The 19462-nt window shown below is 42.4% G+C and overlaps 1 protein-coding gene across 1 annotated transcript; it reads left to right on the top strand.

Annotated features, from left to right (window-relative positions):
- Positions 1–15276: 15276 nt before the first annotated feature.
- LOC466591 (olfactory receptor 5P55-like) lies at positions 15277–16265 on the top strand. The gene is made up of 2 exons (XM_521990.4): positions 15277–15820; positions 15901–16265. Exons 1-2 carry the CDS (start codon positions 15277–15279, stop codon positions 16203–16205), a joined length of 849 nt encoding a protein of 282 aa, XP_521990.4. The 3' UTR covers positions 16206–16265.
- The last annotated feature ends 3197 nt before the right edge of the window (positions 16266–19462 follow it).

The following is a 19462-nucleotide window of genomic DNA, read 5'->3' as shown; positions in this document are numbered from 1 at the left end:
TCCCTTTTCTGTTGAGACTTCCTCCCAGATCAGTAGTGTAGGGACTGCATCTCTTTTACACAAACAAGTTATTTGCCTAACAAGGCCCTTTTCTTTGCCTGGTGATTTTCCCTAGGGCTGTGAACACCCAAAGTGCCAGGATCCCAAGGACAGAACAGTCTCTTCCTACCTACCTGGGAAAAGCAGTCTGTCTACATCATGTTCTCACTGGACTTGGCACTCCAGGCCCCATACCTCCTCTCAGGAGGTGTCTATCAGAGAGCTATCCATAACAGTGAAAAGTTGGAAATACCTTATTGTCAATCGATGGGGACCAGTTAAGTAAATAATGATACACATACAACAATAAAATAATATGCATCCATTAAATATGATGATGTAGGCTACTATTTATTGATATGGGAAAATGTTCATGACATCTTGCTGAGTGAGAAGGTAAATGGCAGAATAGCTTGTATAGTATGAATCTGTGTATGGAAAATTACAGTCATGAACACACTGAGAGATTTATGTCTAAAGTAACAATAATCAACTCCCATTATCTGTGGTGGTGGGATTTCAGGTGACATTTTACTTCCTTTTTGGTTCTCTTCCGTCTTCTTTAATTTTTTTTTTTACAACTAGCATGTGTTACTTTTACAAAGACAATAGAGCTATTTGGAGAGGATGGGAAATGATTTTTTTGAGATGGAGAGATGCGTTTTCAATATTGTTAAGTGAATGAAGCAATTATGGTATAATCATGTGTGTGTGTGTGTGTGTGTGTGTGTGTGTGTGTGTGTGTGTATACACACAGATATCTCCAAAAAAATACTACCAAGCACGTTTCCCAGGGACATTCAGATGATCAAAGAAAATAACATTTGAGAGCTCCACACCTATGTGTTCAAATACACACAAGTATTGATGATTGACATCACCAGCATTTTCAATCACTTTCTGCGAGACCTGGAGATTATGTTGACATGTGTCCCTGTGTACCACTTGGTCTGCAGAGCCTTTTGAGGTTCATTAAACTGAAAATAGAAGCCCATAAGGGATGGACACTATAAGTGAAGAACATCTAGCCTCATATTTGGTGGAGAATCCCTGCTCCTCAGGGGTTCCCAGACACCCTCACCAAGCAAGATCTCTCTGCCATTCCTTGGAGAAAACTTGCAGTGCTGGGTCAGCCTCTGAGAGATCTCATCAAAAATTCCCACTGGCACATTCCCGCAGGCACATTCCTCAACTCTGAGAGTCAGGATTAAAGCCAGTTGAATCTTAAGACAGGAGTCTTCCCAGCAAAAAGTACTCTCAAAGCTTTGTTACTTACAACTGGCTGAAAAGTGCTCCTGAGAAAGCTGACCAGAAGCAACAGATGAAAAAAGGAGAGAAAGAACACACAGCCACCACCCCCGTCAAGAGGTCTCCAACACAAAGCTCATGGGTGGATGGTCTCTGTTCAACCACAGGTAAGTGGGCTGGGGGTGGGATCCTATCACCAATAAGAGCTCAGACTCCTTTATCCTCCTTCCTCACAAGTCAGGCCCAAAGTTCCTCAAAATTCCCAGGCAAATGGGAAAAGAAAAAAAAATCAGAGCTTAGAACCGAGAAGCAGCATGAAGTAAATAGGAAATTAATTTCCTTGGGAATCTGTCCTGGGGCCTCTTGTATTTCACAGCTCACGCTCTCCCTGGCACATCTTAATCTCTCTTAGCTTCAACTGCCAGTTCTATTGTATATATCAGAGACCTCAGAATCCAACCTGAGTCTGCTCTCCTCCTCACACTGACATCTTCAGTCCATCACCAAATCCAAACATCTCTCAGATTCATTTATCCCTAGCTATATCCCACACTCTAGTTTAAGCTGTAACTCCCACCTGGATGACTTCAATATCCTCTCAACAATCTTGCCCATCCATTGACCCTCCTCCAATCATTTCTCTACAACTGCATTCAGAGTGATCTTGTCAAAAAGCAAATATGACCATGTCACCTTCCTGGTGAAAATTATGTAATGGTATCCCATTAAAAAAAAATTTTTTTTTGAGACAGAATCTCGCTCTGTTGCCCAGGCTGGAGTGCAATGGTGCAATCTCAGCTCACTGCAACCTCTGCCTCCCGGGTTCAAGCAATTATCCTGCCTCAGCCTCCCAAGTAGCTAGGATTACAGGTGCCCTCCATTACGCCCAGCTAATTTTTTATTTTTAGTAGAGATGGGGTTTTGCCATGTTGGCCAGGCTGGTCTCGAACTCCTGACCTCAGGTGATCTGCCCACCTCAGCCTCCCAAAGTGCTGGGATTAAAGGTGTGAGCCACTGTGCCGGCCCAAAAAAAACAAATTCTTTAACATGGTCTAGGGGACTAGATAAAAGTTTGGACTCTAGAACCTGACCACCTTAATTCAATCCCCAGCTCTGCCTCTTATTAGTTGTGTCTTTGGGCAAGTTACTTGGCTTCCTTTTGTCTTGACTTCCTCTATGCAACATGGAGATATCAATAGTACCTCCCATAAGATGGTAGAGAGGATTAAATGGGCTGGGCGCAGTGGCTCAGGCTCACTATGTGCCATGCTGTGTTCTAGGCACTGGGGATATAGTGACATAAAATTGAGAAGATTCCTGGCTGGGTGTGATGGCTCATGCCTGTAATCCCAGCACTTTGGGAGTCCAAGGTGGGCCAATCACTGGAGGCCAGGAGTTTGAGACCAGCCTGGCCAACATGGCAAAATCCCGTCTCTACCAAAAATACAAAAACCAGCTGAGCGTGGTGGCACATGCCAGTAGTCTCAACTACTCACGAAGCTGAGGCAGGAGAATCGTTTGAACCGGGGAGGCAGAGGCTGCAGTGAGCCAAGATCGCACCACTGCACTCCAGCCTGGGCGACAGAGCAAGACTCCATCTCAAAAAAAAAAAGGATAAAATGAAGTTAAAGGTATTTGGAAACAATGCCTGACACACAATAAGCACTCAATAAATGTTACAAAACACTGCCACCGGCTTGCGAGGCTCAGCCACACCACACCGCCTCTCTCTTTCTCCTGTATCTACACTGGTCTTTATTCAGCTCCTCTTCCTCACCAACAACCCTCAGACCTCAAGGTCTTTGTGTACGCCATTCCCACTCTTCCTTCCTCTGGAAATATCTTCTTAGGGAAACCCTTCTTGACCTCCCAGAGCCAAATCCCCCAGTTTTAGGCTCATAACATTGGGCACCTCTACTTCAGAGATACTGTCCCAGTTGCAGTTTTTCAATAATGTGTATGATTGTTTCATTCATGTTTATCCCCCCACCTAAACTATAAACTCTGCAAAAGTAGGCACCATGTTTTTTCCTTGTGATTGTATCCTCACCTCCTACACAGTGCCCAACACACAGTAGATACACAATAAACATATTTTGAATGACTGAATACATGCCCTCACATCTCCATCTCCTATAGGAAACTCCCTCCTAAGCTTCAGAACAGTACACCCACCAGTCTCCTGAACTTGTGTATTAGACGGTCCCAGACTCACCGCATCCTTCCTCAAATCTGTTACTGTTAGAGTAAATGACGCCACTATTCACCCATTTACCTAAATTAGGAATCAGGAAATCATCTCTGACCCTCTTGTGGGCCACACATCCAATCAATGAGCAAGTACTAATAAACCCATCTTCTAAATACTTCCTTAATCTTTCTATTCTTAATCTCTCTGAAGGCAAATATCTTGTCTACCTTAATTACCATTGTGTCTCCAGTACTATAATAGGACTTAACTATTTGTGAATAAATAAAATAACACTGCCCTAGCTAAGGCCAGTATGATCCTTTGCCTAATGTATCTCCCTGGCTTCTCTCTAATTCGTTTTTACATCTGAGTCTGACCATGTCACCATCCTGCTTAAAACCTTTTAACTGCTCCCCACTTATGGGACTCTGCCTTCAAAGCCAGTCCTCCAGAGGCAAGACAGTATTTTCTCATGGTCAACAATGAACAGGACTGGTTAACAAATGTCTATTTTTAAAAAGGAAGGAATAAAATGTGCCCAGACTACTCTGGTGGTCCAAAAACATCAGTTTCTTCTCCCATTCCCTAAAGCTCTTCCTATCAAAAGGAAAACGATTTATTAAAACAGCTGAGACTACAAACTACTAAGCACTGTGCTTTACAGACAAATATCAAGGAATACAAGTTGTAACCCAAACCAGTGAGTTCCTTAGTGTCCTCAAGTAAAGAGCAGAGCTATCAGAGATAGAACTGGAACCCATCCATGGTTCTGTAATAGATCCGTGGGGACAGGAGATCTTCAGAAATTCTCAGAGATTCTCCCATCTTCAGTTGGCCTCCACTTTCATAAACCTCCCCTCTTCTGACCTTGATAAGCCTCCTCTCTCCTGTCATGTCAGAACACTTCAACATTCAGCCCAAGTGCATTCTCATTGTCATGGCAGCCCCTCCTCAAAGTCTCAGCAGGAGAACTGGAGGAAGCTATTCTCCTGCTCTTTCAATCAGGAATTATTACTGTGAATCCAGAGTTCTCCAAGGCTTTATCACATATCACACCCCAGTGTTACAGCCCACTCATTCCTTAACGATATCAGTTTGCTAGAGATGTGGGAACCCAGCTCATGGACCCATTGAAGAGATAAGCTAGGCAAATTGTCCCTGCCAACTTCCTTCATGTTTTCTCTCTGCTCAGGTCTTTAAGGACCACAATAAACAGCATCTCTCTTTCCTATGCAAATTCTGAACGAATTAAGAGATAAGGTATAGAAGCAAGGCAGATAGGGGGCAAAATATTACCTGCATCGCTGACAAAACTTTTTATTGCAAAACATGATTCATACCTGTAGGTGAGTGGTCTTAAAACTGAACCCCAGAATTAGACAAATTTAATGACCAATTTTAAGATCTACATTACAGAGGAGCAGAACAGAGCAGAACCTATGCTTCCAAGGAGCAAAGAAGAAGGCAGAGCAGAACTATACAAAAACCCAATCTCTTATATGAAACTCACTGATCACATGAGGCACTCACCCTCCAGGAGAGGGGGGTAAGAATATTATACAATAGCTCTCCTTCCATATGGAGGGAAACATCATGAATAAAGAAGCATCCTCTCTGGCGCTCTCCGCAGCTAAAATCTGCTCAAATTGTTTACATTTCAAAAGGCCTGAAGTTGTCAATAAGATAGCACAAAACCACGTTACAGGCTTTGATTAGAGGCCACCTATTTCTAGCTACCCCAGGTTGCTCTAAATGAGGCTCTGCCTTATTCCTTCTTTATTCCCAGCCATTTGACAACCAGTATATCATGGGCACCAAATAATCAGAACAGACACCCAGGCAATCAGAGCAGACACTTACCATTATGCTCTACAGGACCTTACCCATGATTATTTGAAAACCTAGATGATGAGGATCCCAACAAGCAAATTTGTGGGAGCATGAGAACACTGGAGAGAAGTTTCACTGGCATGGAACTTAAGAGGGTATGCCCTTTGACCTTTGCTCCCTGCCTAGAGATCTCCATCACCCATTCTGCCATAAGAACTGTGTCCTTCATACACTCGTATGTTCATCGTACCACTATTCACAGTAGCAAAGATAGATAACCAGCCTATGCCCATCAGCGGTGGACTGGATAAACAAAATGCAGTTATATATACACCAAGGAATACTACACAGCCATAAAAAGGAACAAAATCACGTCCTTTGCAGCAACGTGGTTACAGCTGGAGGCCATAATCCTAAGCAGGCACAGAAAACTTAACACTGCGTGTTCTCACTTACAAGGGGGAGCTAAACACTGAATATATTTGGTCACAAAGATAGGAACAACAGACACTGGGGACTACTTGATGGAGGAGGTTGGGAGGGGGACATGAATTGCAAAACTACCTATTGGGTACTGTGCTCACTACCTGGGTGACGGGATCATTTGTACACCAAACCTCAGTGACATGCAATTTACCCATGTAACAAACCTGCACATGTACCCTCTGAAATAAAATAAAAGTCGAGAGAAAAAAAGAAAGAACTGTCCTTCACTAGATGCCAAAGCCACCAATCTGGCATGTTCTACTGCCTTCAGTTCTTCTTGGCTAAAACAAAAGCACTTGGTCCTTTGACATGGTTTTGTCCAGCTGGAATTCCACATTTGCTGTAGCTACCTATTCTCACAGTCAGATATTTTTCTTAGTAATGAACAATAACACAGACTTTGTTTTCTTTTTTTTTAATTGATACATAATGTTTTACATATTTATGGGGTACATGTCAGTATTTTTTACATACATAGAATGTGTATTGATCAAGTTAAAGTATTTGAGTTATCCATCACCTTGAGTATTTATCATTTCTATGTGTTGGTAACATTTCAAGTCCTCTCTTCTAGCTATTTTGAAATATACATTATGTTGTTGCTAACCATAGTCACATTACTCTTCTATCAAACATTAGAACTTATTTCTTCTATCCACCTGTAAATATGTACGCATTCACCAACCTGTCTTCATTTCTCTTTCCCACCCTCACATTCTTCCCTGCCTGGGGTAACCATCAGTCTATTCTCTATATGACATCAAGTTTCTTAGCTCCCACATCTGAGTGAAAATGTGTGGTATTTGTTTTTCTGTGCCTGCATTGTTTCACTTAACATGATGACCTCCAGTTTCATCCATGTTTCTGCAAGTGATATAATTTGATTTTTATGGCCAAATAGCATTCCATTACATATATATACCACATTTTCTTTATCCATTTGTCCATTATGGGATACTCATGTTCATTCCACATCTGTGCTATTGTAAATAGTGCTGTAATAAACATATGAGTGGAGGTATGCCTTTAATTATTCTGATTTCTCTTCTTTTGGATAGATACACAGCGGTGGGATTGCTGGATCATATGGTACTTCTATTTTTAGATTTTTGAGAAATCTTCAGTATTCCAACCAACAGCATATGAGTTCCCTTTTTTCTATATCCTCACCAGCATCAGTTATTTTTTGTCTTTTTAATAATAGCCATTCTTGGCTGGGGGCAGTGGCTCATGCTTATAATTCTAGTACTTTGGGAGGCCTAGGTGGGCTGACCACTTGAGGCCAGGAGTTCAAGACCAGCCTGGCCAACATGATGAAACTCCGTCTCTACTAAAAATACAAAAATTAGTGGGGTGTGGTGGCACATGTCTATAATCCCAGCTACTCAGGAGGCTGAGGCATGAGAATTGCTTGAGCCCAGGAGGCGGAGGTTACAGTGAGCAGAGATTGCACCACTGCACTCCAGCCTGGGCAATAGAGTGAGACCCTGTCTCAAAAAAATAATAATAGTAATAGCCATTCTAAATGGGGTAAAATGACATCTCATTGTGGTTTTGATTAGCATTTCCATGATGAATAGTGATGTTCATCACTAATTATCAGGGAAATGCTAATCAAAACCACAATGTGATACCACCTTACTCCTGCAAGGATAGCCATAATCAAAAAACTAAAAATAATAGATGTTGGCATGGATGTGGTGGAAAGGGAACACTTTTACACTGTTGGTGGGAAACTAGTACAACCACTATGGAAAACAGTGTGCAAATTACTTAAAGAACTAAAAGTAGATCTACCATTTGATCCAGCAATCTCACTCCTGGGTATTTACCCAGAGAAAAAGAAGTCACTACACGAAAAAGATACTTGCACACTCATGTTTATAGCAGCACAATTCACAGTTGCAAAAATATGGAATCAGTCCAAATGCCCATCAATCAATGAGTGGATAAAGAAAATGTAGTATATACACACACACACACACACACACACACACACACACCATGGAATACTAAACAGCCATGAAAAGGAATGAAACAGTGGCATTTGCAGCAACCTGGATGGAACTGCAGACCATTATTCTAAGTGAGGTAACTTAGGAATGAAAAACCAAACATCATATGATCAAACTCCTGGGTTCTCACTTACAAGTGGGAGCTATGAGGACTCAAAGGCATAAGAATGATACAATGGACCTTGGGGATTCAGGGCAACAGGTGGAAGGAGGGTGAGGGATAAAAAGTCTTTTATATACAATTTGAATCAAGTAGTGTGATGCCTCTAGCTTTGTACTTTCTGCTAAGAACTGCTTTGGCTATTTTGGCTCCTTTTTAGTTCTGTATCGATTTTAGGATTGTGTTTTCTATTTCTGTGAAAAATGACATTGGTATTTTTATAGAGATTGCATTAAATTTGTATATTGCTTTGGTCAATATATTCATTTTAACTACATTAATTCTTCCAGTCCATGAACATGGATGACTTTCCATTTGCTTGCGTCCTCTTCAATTTCTTCCCCCAGTGTTTTGTAGCTTTTCTCGTAGAGATCCTTTACCTCCTTGGTTAAACTGATTCCTAGGTATTTTGGCTGCAATACAGTGGCACAATCATAGTTCACTGCAATCTCAAACTACTGGGCTCAAGCAATCCTCCCACCTCAGCCTCCCAAGTAGCTGAGACTATAGGTGCACGCCACCACCCCTGGCTAATTTTTTTTATTTTTTGTAAAGATGGGCTCTTGCTATTGCCAAGGCCGGTCTTGAAATCCCAACTTCAAGCAATCCTCCTGCCTCAGCCTCCCAAAGTACTAGGATTACAGTCATGAGCCACCACATCTGGCTTATTTCATCTTTTGTACTATTATAAATGGGACTGCCTTCTTGATTTCCTTTTCAGCTATTTCATTGTTGGAGTATAGAAACACTACTGATTTTTGTATGTTGACTTTGTATCCTGCAATTTTACTAAATGTGCTTATCACCTCTAGGAGTTTTGTGGTGGAGTCTTTTGCTTTTTCTAAATATAAGAAATGTAATCCACAAAGAGGGACATTTTGACTTCCTCCTTTCCAATTTGGATTTGTTTGTTTGTTTTTACCTGATTGCTCTGAATAGGACTTCTAGTCCTATGTTGAATAGAGTGGTGAATGTGAGCATCCTTTCTTGTTAGTTCTTAGAGGAATGGCTTTCAACTTTTCCCCATTCTGTATGATGTTAGCTGTGGGTTTGTCATATATAGCCTTTATTATTTTCCTCTATGCCTAGTTTGTTGAAAGTTTTTATCTTGAAGGGACACTGAACTTTATCAAATGTTTGTTCTGGCCAGGCACAGTGGCTCATGCCTGTAATCCCAGGCCTTTGAGAGGCTGAGGCAAGAGGACTGCTTGAGGCTAGGAGTTCAAGGCCAGCCTGGGCAACACAGAAAGACCCCCATCTCTATTTTAATATTTTTATAATAAAATTTTTTTTTAAATTAATGCTTTTTCATCTGGGCGTGGTGGCTTCTGCCTGTAATCCCAGCACTTAGGGAGGCTGAGGCAGGCGGATCACGAGGTCAGGAGTTCGAGACCAGTCTGACCAATATGGTGAAACCCTGTCTCTACTAAAAACACAAAAATTAGCTGGGTGTAGTGGCGCGCACCTGTAGTCCCAGCTACTCGAGAGACTGAGGCAGGAGAATCGCTTGAATCCGGGAAGCGGAGGTTGCAGTGAGCCACGATTGAGCCACTGCACTCCAGCCTGGGTGACAGACCAAGACTCTGTCTCCAAAAATAATAACAATAATAATAATAATAATAATAATAATGCTTTTTCTGTGTCTGTTGAGATAATCATATGGTTTTTGTCCTTCATTCTGTTCATGTGATATATCACATTTATTGATTTGTATAGGTTAAACCACATCATTGTTTCCCTGGTATAAATCCTACTTGTAAATGGCATATTATCTTTCATCCAGCCTCAGCTTTTCTTTGTTGGGAAACTTCTGTTTGTCTGTTTGTCAGTTTGTTTGTTTTTGAGACAGGGTCTCCCTCTGTTGCCCAGGCTGGAGTTCAGTCATGCCTTCATGGCTAACTGCAACCTCAACCTCCTGAGCTCAAGCAATCTTCCCACCTCAGCCTCCCAAGTAGCAGGGACTACAGGTGTATATCACTATGCTTGGCTAATTTTTTTGATTTTTTTTTGTGGAGACAAAGTTTCACTCTGTTTCCCAGGCTGGTCTCAAACTCCTGGTCTCAGATGATCCTCCTGTCTCAGCCTTCCAAAATGCTGGGATTACAGGCATGAGCCACTGCACCTGGCCAGGAAATTTCTTCATTACTGTTTCAACCTCATTACTTGTTATTGGTGTTCAGGTTTTATATTTCTTCCTGATTCAATATTGATAGGTTGAATGTTGCCAGGGATTTATCCATTTTCTCCAGGTTTTCCTATTTGGTTAGAGAATAGTTACTCATAATAGTCTCTGGTGATGTTTTGTATTTCTGTGGTATCAGTTGTAATGTTTCCTTTTTCATTTCTGATTTTGTTTATGTAGGTCCTCCCTCTTCTTTTCTTAGTTAATCTAGCTAGCAGTTTATCAATTTTGTTTATCTTCTCCAAGTACCAACTTTTAGGGTTTTTTTTATTATACTTTAAGTTCTAGGGTACATGTTCACAACGTGCAGGTTTGTTACATATGTATACATGTGCCATGTTGGTGTGCTGCACCCATTAACTCATCATTTTCATTAGGTATATCTCCTAATGCTATCCCTCCCCCCTCCCCCCACCCCACAACAGGCCCCAGTGTGTGATGTTCCCCTTCCTGTGTCCAAGTGTAAGTACCAACTTTTTGTTTCATTGATCATTTGTTTTGTATTTTGTTGGTGGTGTTTTTTTGTTTGTTTTTTGTTTTAGTCTCTATTTTGTTTAGTTCTGCTCTAATCTTTATTATTCATGTCCTTCTGCTAATTTTGGGCTTGGATTTTTTTTCTTGCTTTTCTAGTTCCTAAGATGTATCATTAGATTGTCTGTTTGAATTTTTTTTACTTTTTTGATGCAAGTGTTTATTACTATAAACTTCTCCCTTAGTTTCATTCTTCTGCATGTGAGTATTCAATTTTCCCAGCAGCATTTATTGAAGAGACTATTCTTTCCCCAGTTTATCTTCTTGGCACTTTTGTTAAAAATGAGTTCACGCTAGATGTATGGATTTATTTCTGGGTTCTCTATTCTGTTCCATTGATCTATGTGTCTGGTTTTATGCCAGTACTATGCTGTTTTGGTTACTACAACTCTATAGCATAATTTGAAGTTCAGTAATGTGATTTCTCCAGTTTTGTTCTTTTTGCTCAGGATAGCTTTGGCTATTCTGGGTCTTTTGTGCTTCCACAAAAATTTTAGAATTGTTTTTTTCTATTTCTGTGAAGAATATCATTGGTATTTTGATAGGGATTGCATTGAATCTTTAGATTGCTTTGGGTAGTATGGACACTTTAACAATATTGGTTATTCCAATGTATGAACATGAAATCTCTATTTTTTTGTGTCCTTTTCAATTTCTTTCTCCAGTGTTTTAGTTTTTGTTGTAGAGATATTTCACTTCTTTGATTAAGTTAATTCCTAGATATTTAATTTCATTTGTAGCTACTATAAATGGGATTAGTTTCTTGATTTCTTTTTCAGATTGTTTGCTGTTAGAATATAGAAATTCTACTGATTTTTACATGTTGATTTGTATTCTGCAACTCTACTGAATTTGATTATCCATTATAATAGGTTTTCGGTGGAGTCTTTAGGTTTTTCCAAATATAAGATCATATCATCTGCATACAGGGATAATTTGACTTCTTCCTTTCCAATTTGGATGCCCTTTATTTCTTTCTCTTCTCTGATTGCTCTAGCTAAGACTTACAATGCTATATTGAATAACAGTGGTGAAAGTGGGCATCCTTGTGGTGTTCCAGATCTTAGGGGAGAGGCTTTCAGTTTTTCCATATTCAATATGACGCTAGCTATGTGTCTGTCTCATATGGCTTTTATTATGTTGAGGTATGTTTCTTCTATATCCAGTTTCTTTAGAGTTTTTATTATGAAGGGATGTTGAATTTTATCAAATGCTTTTTCAGCATCAATTGAAATGGTCCTATGATTTTTGTCCTTCATTCTGTTGATATGATGTATCACATTGATTGATTTGCATATGTTGAAGCATCCTCGTATAGTCTCTATATTGTTTATTTGGCTATAAACAGCATCAGTAGTATCTGTGATTTCCTTGGTGGCATAGGGTACAGTTATTAGTGGAGGCTGTGATGGAGAGTGGGACTGTCAAGTAGATCAGAGTTTGGGTTCCAGTGGTGGCGGCAGTGTGCTGAGTATGTCTGTCCTTGGGCTGCATGACAGTATATGACTGGCACACAAGGTAGGTCAGAGTTTGGGCCCCAGTGTGGCAGCAGTGGGCTGAGCATGTCTGTCCTTGGGCCGCAGGACAGTGTATGCTGTCTCCAATGTCAGTGGGTCCAAGAGGGCCAATCCTTGGGCACCCAGCTGACTTATTGGGGTAGTAGCAGCAGTGGTCTGGGGTAGTAGCAGCAGCAGGCTGGGCAAGTGGATGGGTTCTTGGGCCCCTGGGCAGCCATTGTGACATGCGTAATGACAACTGCAGTGGCAAGACAACCCTCTGGTCCCAAGTGGTCTGTACTGGTGTTGGTGGTGGCTGCAATAGGCTGCATAGGCCAGTCCCCAGGCCTTCAGGTGATGCGTGCCAGCTATGGTGATAGCAGCTGAGTGGTTAGGCCCAAACTCCGGCCCTCAGGAGAGTTCAGGTGCCAGTGGTGGTAGCCTAGGCTGGGCAATTTACTGGCCCCCAGATTGTGTGCTCTGGCACAAGAGGTAGAGGCTAAGCCAGGCCAGACAGATTTGTCCTTAAGCCCCCAGTGGTGAATGCAGGCAAAGTTGTGGTAGGAAGGAGCAGGGCAATCTTTAGGCCACTGGCAGAATGCTCAAGTGGGCAGCGGCCACACTGCTGCTCTGCCACTGGAGTGGGAATGCTGCCTTCACTGGTGGGCAGCCTAGGCTGGCAGGTGGGGAACACATGTGCCACTTGCACCTCAATCCCTGCTGCAGTAAATGGTACCTTGCTCATTCCTCAGCCCCAACAGCGGTACTCAACGCTTTGGTTGCACTTCAGCCCCTGGTATGGGTAGCTTTCTCTCCTAAGCCTCCGGGGCCACCTCAGGCCCCTGGACTCCAGGACAGTGTGCAATCTATTGGGGGCAGTGCTCTAAAATGGCAACTTGCTGGAGTTGCTTAGGTTTCAGAAAGTGTGTGGGACCCAGTGCAAGCTCCCTCCCTGAGGTACTGCCATCACACAATCTCCCCAGCAGCTCCCTATGTTAGTTTCAGGACCTTGTGAGGGTCAAGGGCTTTCCCACAGCTAGGATTTCAGGAGTCCTCAGTGGGAATGTGGACCACTAGGGTCTCTCATTTACCCTTTTCCTGTATTGGGAACCTCTCTCAGCTCCCAGCCAATCTTACCAAACAGGGATCTCAGGATTCCTTCTTTGCTTGAGGTATTTCCTATCACTTTTCTGTTGAATTCCAGTGTTCTCTCCTGGATGATCTAATCAAAGTGTGATTATCTGCTCACTGTTTTGGTTCTTCTTAGTGGAGGAGGTAAATACAAAAATGCCTCTAGTCACCCATCTTGAAACATCCATCTGTTTTCGTTTATTTCATTTTCTTTTTGTGGATTATTAGTTCAGTCAATTGACAGAGATCAGTTAAGCCCCATCTTCTGACAATTACCCAAGAGGTCTCTCTCAAAGCATCACATACTCACCAAGCAGAAGCATCCCTAACTGGGTGTATTCATTTTTTATGGCTGCTATAACAAAGTAACACAAACTGGGTGGTTTAAAACAAAAGATTTGTATTTTCTTGCAGTTCTTGAGGCCAGAAGCCTGGAACCAAGGTGTGAAGCCCTCTGTATCCTCTAGAAGAGTATTCTTCCTCGCCTCTGACAGCTTCTGGAAGCCCCAGGCATTCCTTGACTTATGGCAGCGTAACTCCTATCTCTGCCTCCATCTTCACATGACCATCTTCCCTTGTCTGTCTCTTCACATGACGCTGTCCTTGCTATATCTCTGTTTTCTTTTCTTTTTTTTAAGACAGAGTCTCGCTCTGTCACCCAGTTTGGAGTGCAATGCCACAATCTTGGCTCACTGCAACCTCCACCTCCCAGGTTCAAGCAATTCTCCTGCCTCAGCCTCCCAAGTAGCTGGGATTATAGGTGCCCGCCACCATGCCAGACTAATTTTTGTATTTTTTGTAGAGACAGAGTTTCACCATGTTGGCCAGACTGGTCTCAAGCTCCTGACAAGTGATCGGCCCACCTCGGCCCTCCAAAGTGCTGGGATTACAGTCGTGAGCCACCGCACCCAGCCAGATTTCTTTTCTTATAATGACATCAATCATGTTAGAGTAAGGTTCACCCTAATGAAGTGTGACCTCACATTAACTTGATTAAATCTGCAAAGATCCTACTTCCAAATAAGGTCACAGTCACAGGTACCAGCAGTTAGGATTCCAATGTTTATTTTTGGAAGATATAATTCAACACACAACACTGGGAGAAATTACTGCACTGCACATTCTAATGACTGGAGGCATCTGATTTCCTGTGTCCCAGGCCTAGGGGACAAGCACTATTGGACTATTTGCTTCCAAACATGACCCACACTGATCCTTTTAATTATTCCCTCTCTGGGGCAACAGACCAGGCCTCCAATACCCACTGCAGATGCTGGTTCCCTGTAGAACAGGAAATTTGGGAACAGAAAATGATTCTAACTACATAATAAGGATACAATTCCTAGAACAGGCTGAGGTTTTTTGGTTTTTGTTTTTTGTTTTTTGTTTTTTGATGGAGTCTTGCTGTGTCACCCCGGCTAGAATGCAGTGGCGCAATCTGGGCTCACTGCAACCCCTGTCTCTTGGGTTCAAGTGATTCTCCTGCCTCAGCCTCCTGAGTAGCTGGGACTACAGGCATGTGCCACCACGCCTGGCTAATTTTTTGTATTTTTACTAGAGGTTTCACCATGTTGGCCAGGCTGGTGTTGAACTCCTGATCTCAGATGATCCACCCACCTCGTCCTTCCAAAGTGCTGGGATTACAAGTGTGAGCCACCATACCTGGCCAGACTGAGTTCTAATTCTACTTTCCTTATATACTAGCTTTGTGACCTTAGGTAAGTTGATCATCTCATTAAATATAAATGGACATAATATTTAAACAGAAGGTATGTATGAAGTTTCAATAGCTGCTTTTAAAAATGAATTAGCACGTGGCTCATAGCAGGTGTTCAATTCTTACTAGTTCCTCTGCCTCTTTCCCTAACACTGCCTATCCTGGGAATATTTAAAAATCTCTGGGCACTGACCCTAGCTCTAGGGTACACACGTGTCTTATTTGGTCTCTCTGCAGTGACATGCACACCATGGTGGAGAACCATACCCAAGTCACCTGGTTCTACCTGCTGGGACTTACAGAGCAGGAGGACCTCAAAGGCATCCTCTTTGTGCTCTTCCTGCTCATACATTCAGTCACTGTCATGGGCAACCTGGGAATGATCACTCTGATCCATGCAGACCCACAGCTCCACACCCCCATGTATTTCTTCCTGAGCGTCCTATCCTTCATAGACTCCTCGTTTTCCACAGTGGACACCCCCAGGCTGCTGGAGAGCTTCCTCATCTCAAGCCAATCCATCTCCTTTGCAGGCTGTATGGTCCAGATGGCCCTCATGATCCTCCATGGTACTGCTGAGTGTCTGCTCCTGGCCATCATGGCCTATGACCGATTCACCGCCATCTACCACCCTCTCCTCTATCACACTATTATGTCCCAATGTCTGTGTGTCCTGCTGGTGGTGACCTGCTATACTGTTTCTGTTGCCAATTCAGCTTTGCTGACTGGGTGCATCTTTAAGCTGCCCTACTGTGGCCCCAATGTCATTAACCACTATTTCCGTGACATCCCCCCGTGCTCCATCTTGCCTGTGCAGATACTACTGAGGTTGAGACCATTATCTTCTCATCGTGTGCCTTGCTCATCCTCTTTACCGTCACCATTATCCCAGTCTCCTATGCCTACATCCTCATGACCATTTGCAGGATGCGCTCCCTGCAAGCCCAGGGCAAAGCTGTCTCCACCTGTGCCTCCCACCTCACCATCATCTGCCTCTTCTATAGCACCATCACCTTCATATATGCTCAGCCAAGCTCTCACAATTCCATGGAACACAAGGTCATGTCTGTCTTCTACACTGTGGTCATCCGCATGCTGAACCCTCTGATCTACAGCCTGAGGAATAAAGATGTAAAATATGCTTTGAAGAGGAGATGCCTGTGCAAGCTGTCTTCATAATCAAGTGTGGAACATTGAGCATCCTATCCCAAGCTGTAACATGGTAGCCACAATATAAAGTATGGATAATATTAACCCTTAGATAAAGTATGTGCCAGCACTAGTTTAAACACTTGACACATTATCAACCCATTTAATCTTCACAAGTGTATGAAATGGGCACTATTATTATCCCTTAGGAATCTGGGGCACAGAGAAGCTGAGTAACTTGCCCAAAATCACACAGCTGATAAGAGGCAGTCTGGTTCCAGAGACTATATTCTCAACCAATGCACGCTACTGACTTTTTCTGATGACTACATCTCAAAAAAGAACAATGGCAGCATTCCTTAAATTCCAGATATCATAGGGAGAACCTGGATCACAGCATTATAAAGTGGTGTGGGAGGTTTGTCACTGTATGGGAGGTTGCCTCGATCAGCTCGGGAGGCTTGCATTTATTCATTAAAATTAGTTAACAAAAGCTTGAGTCAACACCATTAGAGGGTAATTGACATTGTGGACTTTCCGAATAAAAAGTATACATCAAAGGCTTAAGGCTTAAGACCACAAGAGTAAACAAGTTAACTAGATAACTTCCCCACATCCCATCGTTTACTACTCTAATTTATTTAACTAAAGGTAATGGGACCAGGCCGCCTTCAGCCCGGTCTATTACCGAGGTCATATGAAAACCCTCAGGCCTTCCAAAAGGGTTTTGTGGCTATCATAACTAATATTTTTCCCACCAGCCTGATCAAATCCCAACATCAGGGACCATGGGGTTTGGAGCCTCTGCACCCACACCTCAGTTCACCTTGCCTCTGAGTGACTCCTTCTCTTGGCCTCTGAGTCAGTCACCTAGATCCTGACCCCCCATTTTCCCAGGTGAAAAGTAGACAGTAACACCCATCTCAACTGGTTATTATTAGGCCTCCATGAGGGAGGATAGGGGCTCCCACAGAGTCTGGCACAAACAACTGTTCACAAACTGTTGGTTTCCTTGCTTTCCTGGGGAAACTGCTCCACAGGATCACATATTCTTATACATCAATGTTTTTTGAGGGTGAGACCATATTACATAGTGTATTAGTCCATTTTCATACTGCTATGAAGAAATACCCAAAACTGGGTAATTTATAAAGAAAAAGAGATTTCATAGACTCACTGTTCCACATGGCTAGGGAAGCCTCACAATCATGAAGAAAGGCGAAGGAGGAGCGAAGGCACATCTTACGTGATGGCAGGCAAGAGAGCATTAGCAGGGGAACTGCCCTTTATAAAACCATCAGATCTTGTTGAGACTTATTCACTACCATAAGAACAGTATGGGAAAACCCACCCTCATAATTCAATTACCTCCAACTGGGTCCCTCCCATAACACATGGAGATGATGGGAGCCATGATATTAAATAACATTTTGGCTGGGCAAGGTGGCTCGCCTCTGTAATCCCAGCACTTTGGGAGGCTGAGGTGGGCAGATCACCTGAGGTCAGGAGTTTGAGACCAGCCTAGCCAACACAGTGAAACCCCATCTCTACTAAAGATACAAAAAATGAGCTGGGCATGGTAGTGCCTGCCTGTAATCCCAGCTACTCGGGAGGCTGAGGCATTAGAGTCACTTGAACGCAGGAGGCAGAGGTTGCAGTGAGCCGAGATCGTGCCACTGCACTCTAGCCTGGGCAACAGAGCAAGACTCTGTCTCAAAATAAATAAATAAATAATATTTCATTGAATCTGAGAAAGTTCTTTCTTTTCCAATCCTTTTTTTTAGCTCTTCTAATATTTTCAAAGTTGAAGTCTGTTTGATACTAGTTTGACTTTAAGCCTTCCCTAATTGTGTCTCCTTTTTAACAGAGAGAGCAAGTTTTAGCACTTAACAATAATTAGCTAATATTTAATAATGTTATGTTGTTTTCCTATTTTTATGTTGCGCTTTTATTTATGATTCTAATTTAAAAGGTTTTAAATAACTGTTTAAGACAACCCAAGTTTCAGAAAAATCACAACACATGTGATACACAGGGCAAAGGAGGTAAACAAATGACCTTAGGAACATTTATATAGGTAATTCATGTTTTTCAAAACATTTTCACGTTCATTATTTTATTTGATCTTCACCAAATGCTGTAAGATAAGTAAGCCAGGTGTTATTACTTCCATTTTACAGATAAACAAAAATAAATAAATCTGAAAGGTTTACTTGATTATCTCTAAGTCTCACTGGAAGGCCATACAATAGCTTAGAACAGAGAACCCAGGGCTCCTGAATTGTGATGGAACCCTCTGCACACAGTTCTCAACTTCCTTTCAGAAAAAATAAATAAATAAAAGTTCTTGATCTTCTCGTATTACGGACTGAATTGTGTCTCCCCTAAATGCATGTTAAAACCCTAACCCCCACCACCATCCCTCAGAATGTGATGGCATTTGAAGATAGTGCCTTTAAATGGGTGATTAAGTTAAAATGAGGCCTTTAGAGTAGGCCCTAGTCCAATCTGACAGGTGTTCTTATAAGAAGGGGGAAATCTGGACACAAAAGAGATGCCAGGGGTGCACACAGCGGAAAGACCATGTGAGGATGCAGTGAGAGGGGAGCAGCTGCAAGCCAAGGACAGAGGCTGCAGAAGAAACCAGCCCTGCCAGCACCTTGCTCTTGTATCCATCTCCAGCCTCCAGGACTATAAGAAAATAGATTCCTGTGGTTTGAGCTACCCAGTCTGTGGTATTTTGTCATTGCAGCCTGAGCTGACTAATGCAGCTTCCAAACTCAAGCCTGCCTCTTGGCCCAATATGGCTGCTGAAGCTCTAGCCATCAGTTCAATGTTTGAAGAAAAAAGGTGGAGGAATGAGAAAAAAAATGCCAGCTGCCTGTTCCCTTTGGTAGCTGCTATGGTGTGAATGTCCATCCCGCCCCTTCCCCCCAAAAAAACTCATGTTGAAATTTAATCGTCATTGTGATCTTATTAAGGGGTGGGACTGAAAAAAGGTAATTAGGCCGTGAGAGTTCTGCCTTTATGAGTAGATTAATGCCATTATTGAGTGAGTGAATTCATGAGAAAAGCAAGTTTGACCACCACCTCTTGCTCTCTCTTGCTTTTGTGTGCCCTCTTTTGCCCTTTCCCCTTCCACCAAGGGATGACTCAGTAAGAAAGACCACGTCAGATGGAGGCCCTTCAGCCTTGGACTTCCTAGCTTCCAGAAATGAAGAAATAAATTTCTTTTCCCTATAAATTACCCTGTATGTGGTATTCTGTTATCAGCACAAAACAGACTA

The sequence above is a fragment of the Pan troglodytes genome, chromosome 9 (assembly GCF_028858775.2).
Source record: "Pan troglodytes isolate AG18354 chromosome 9, NHGRI_mPanTro3-v2.0_pri, whole genome shotgun sequence".
NCBI classification, from domain to species: Eukaryota; Metazoa; Chordata; class Mammalia; order Primates; family Hominidae; genus Pan; species Pan troglodytes.
Note: the sequence above shows the minus strand (reverse complement) of the source record. Positions and strands in the feature narration are given on the sequence as shown.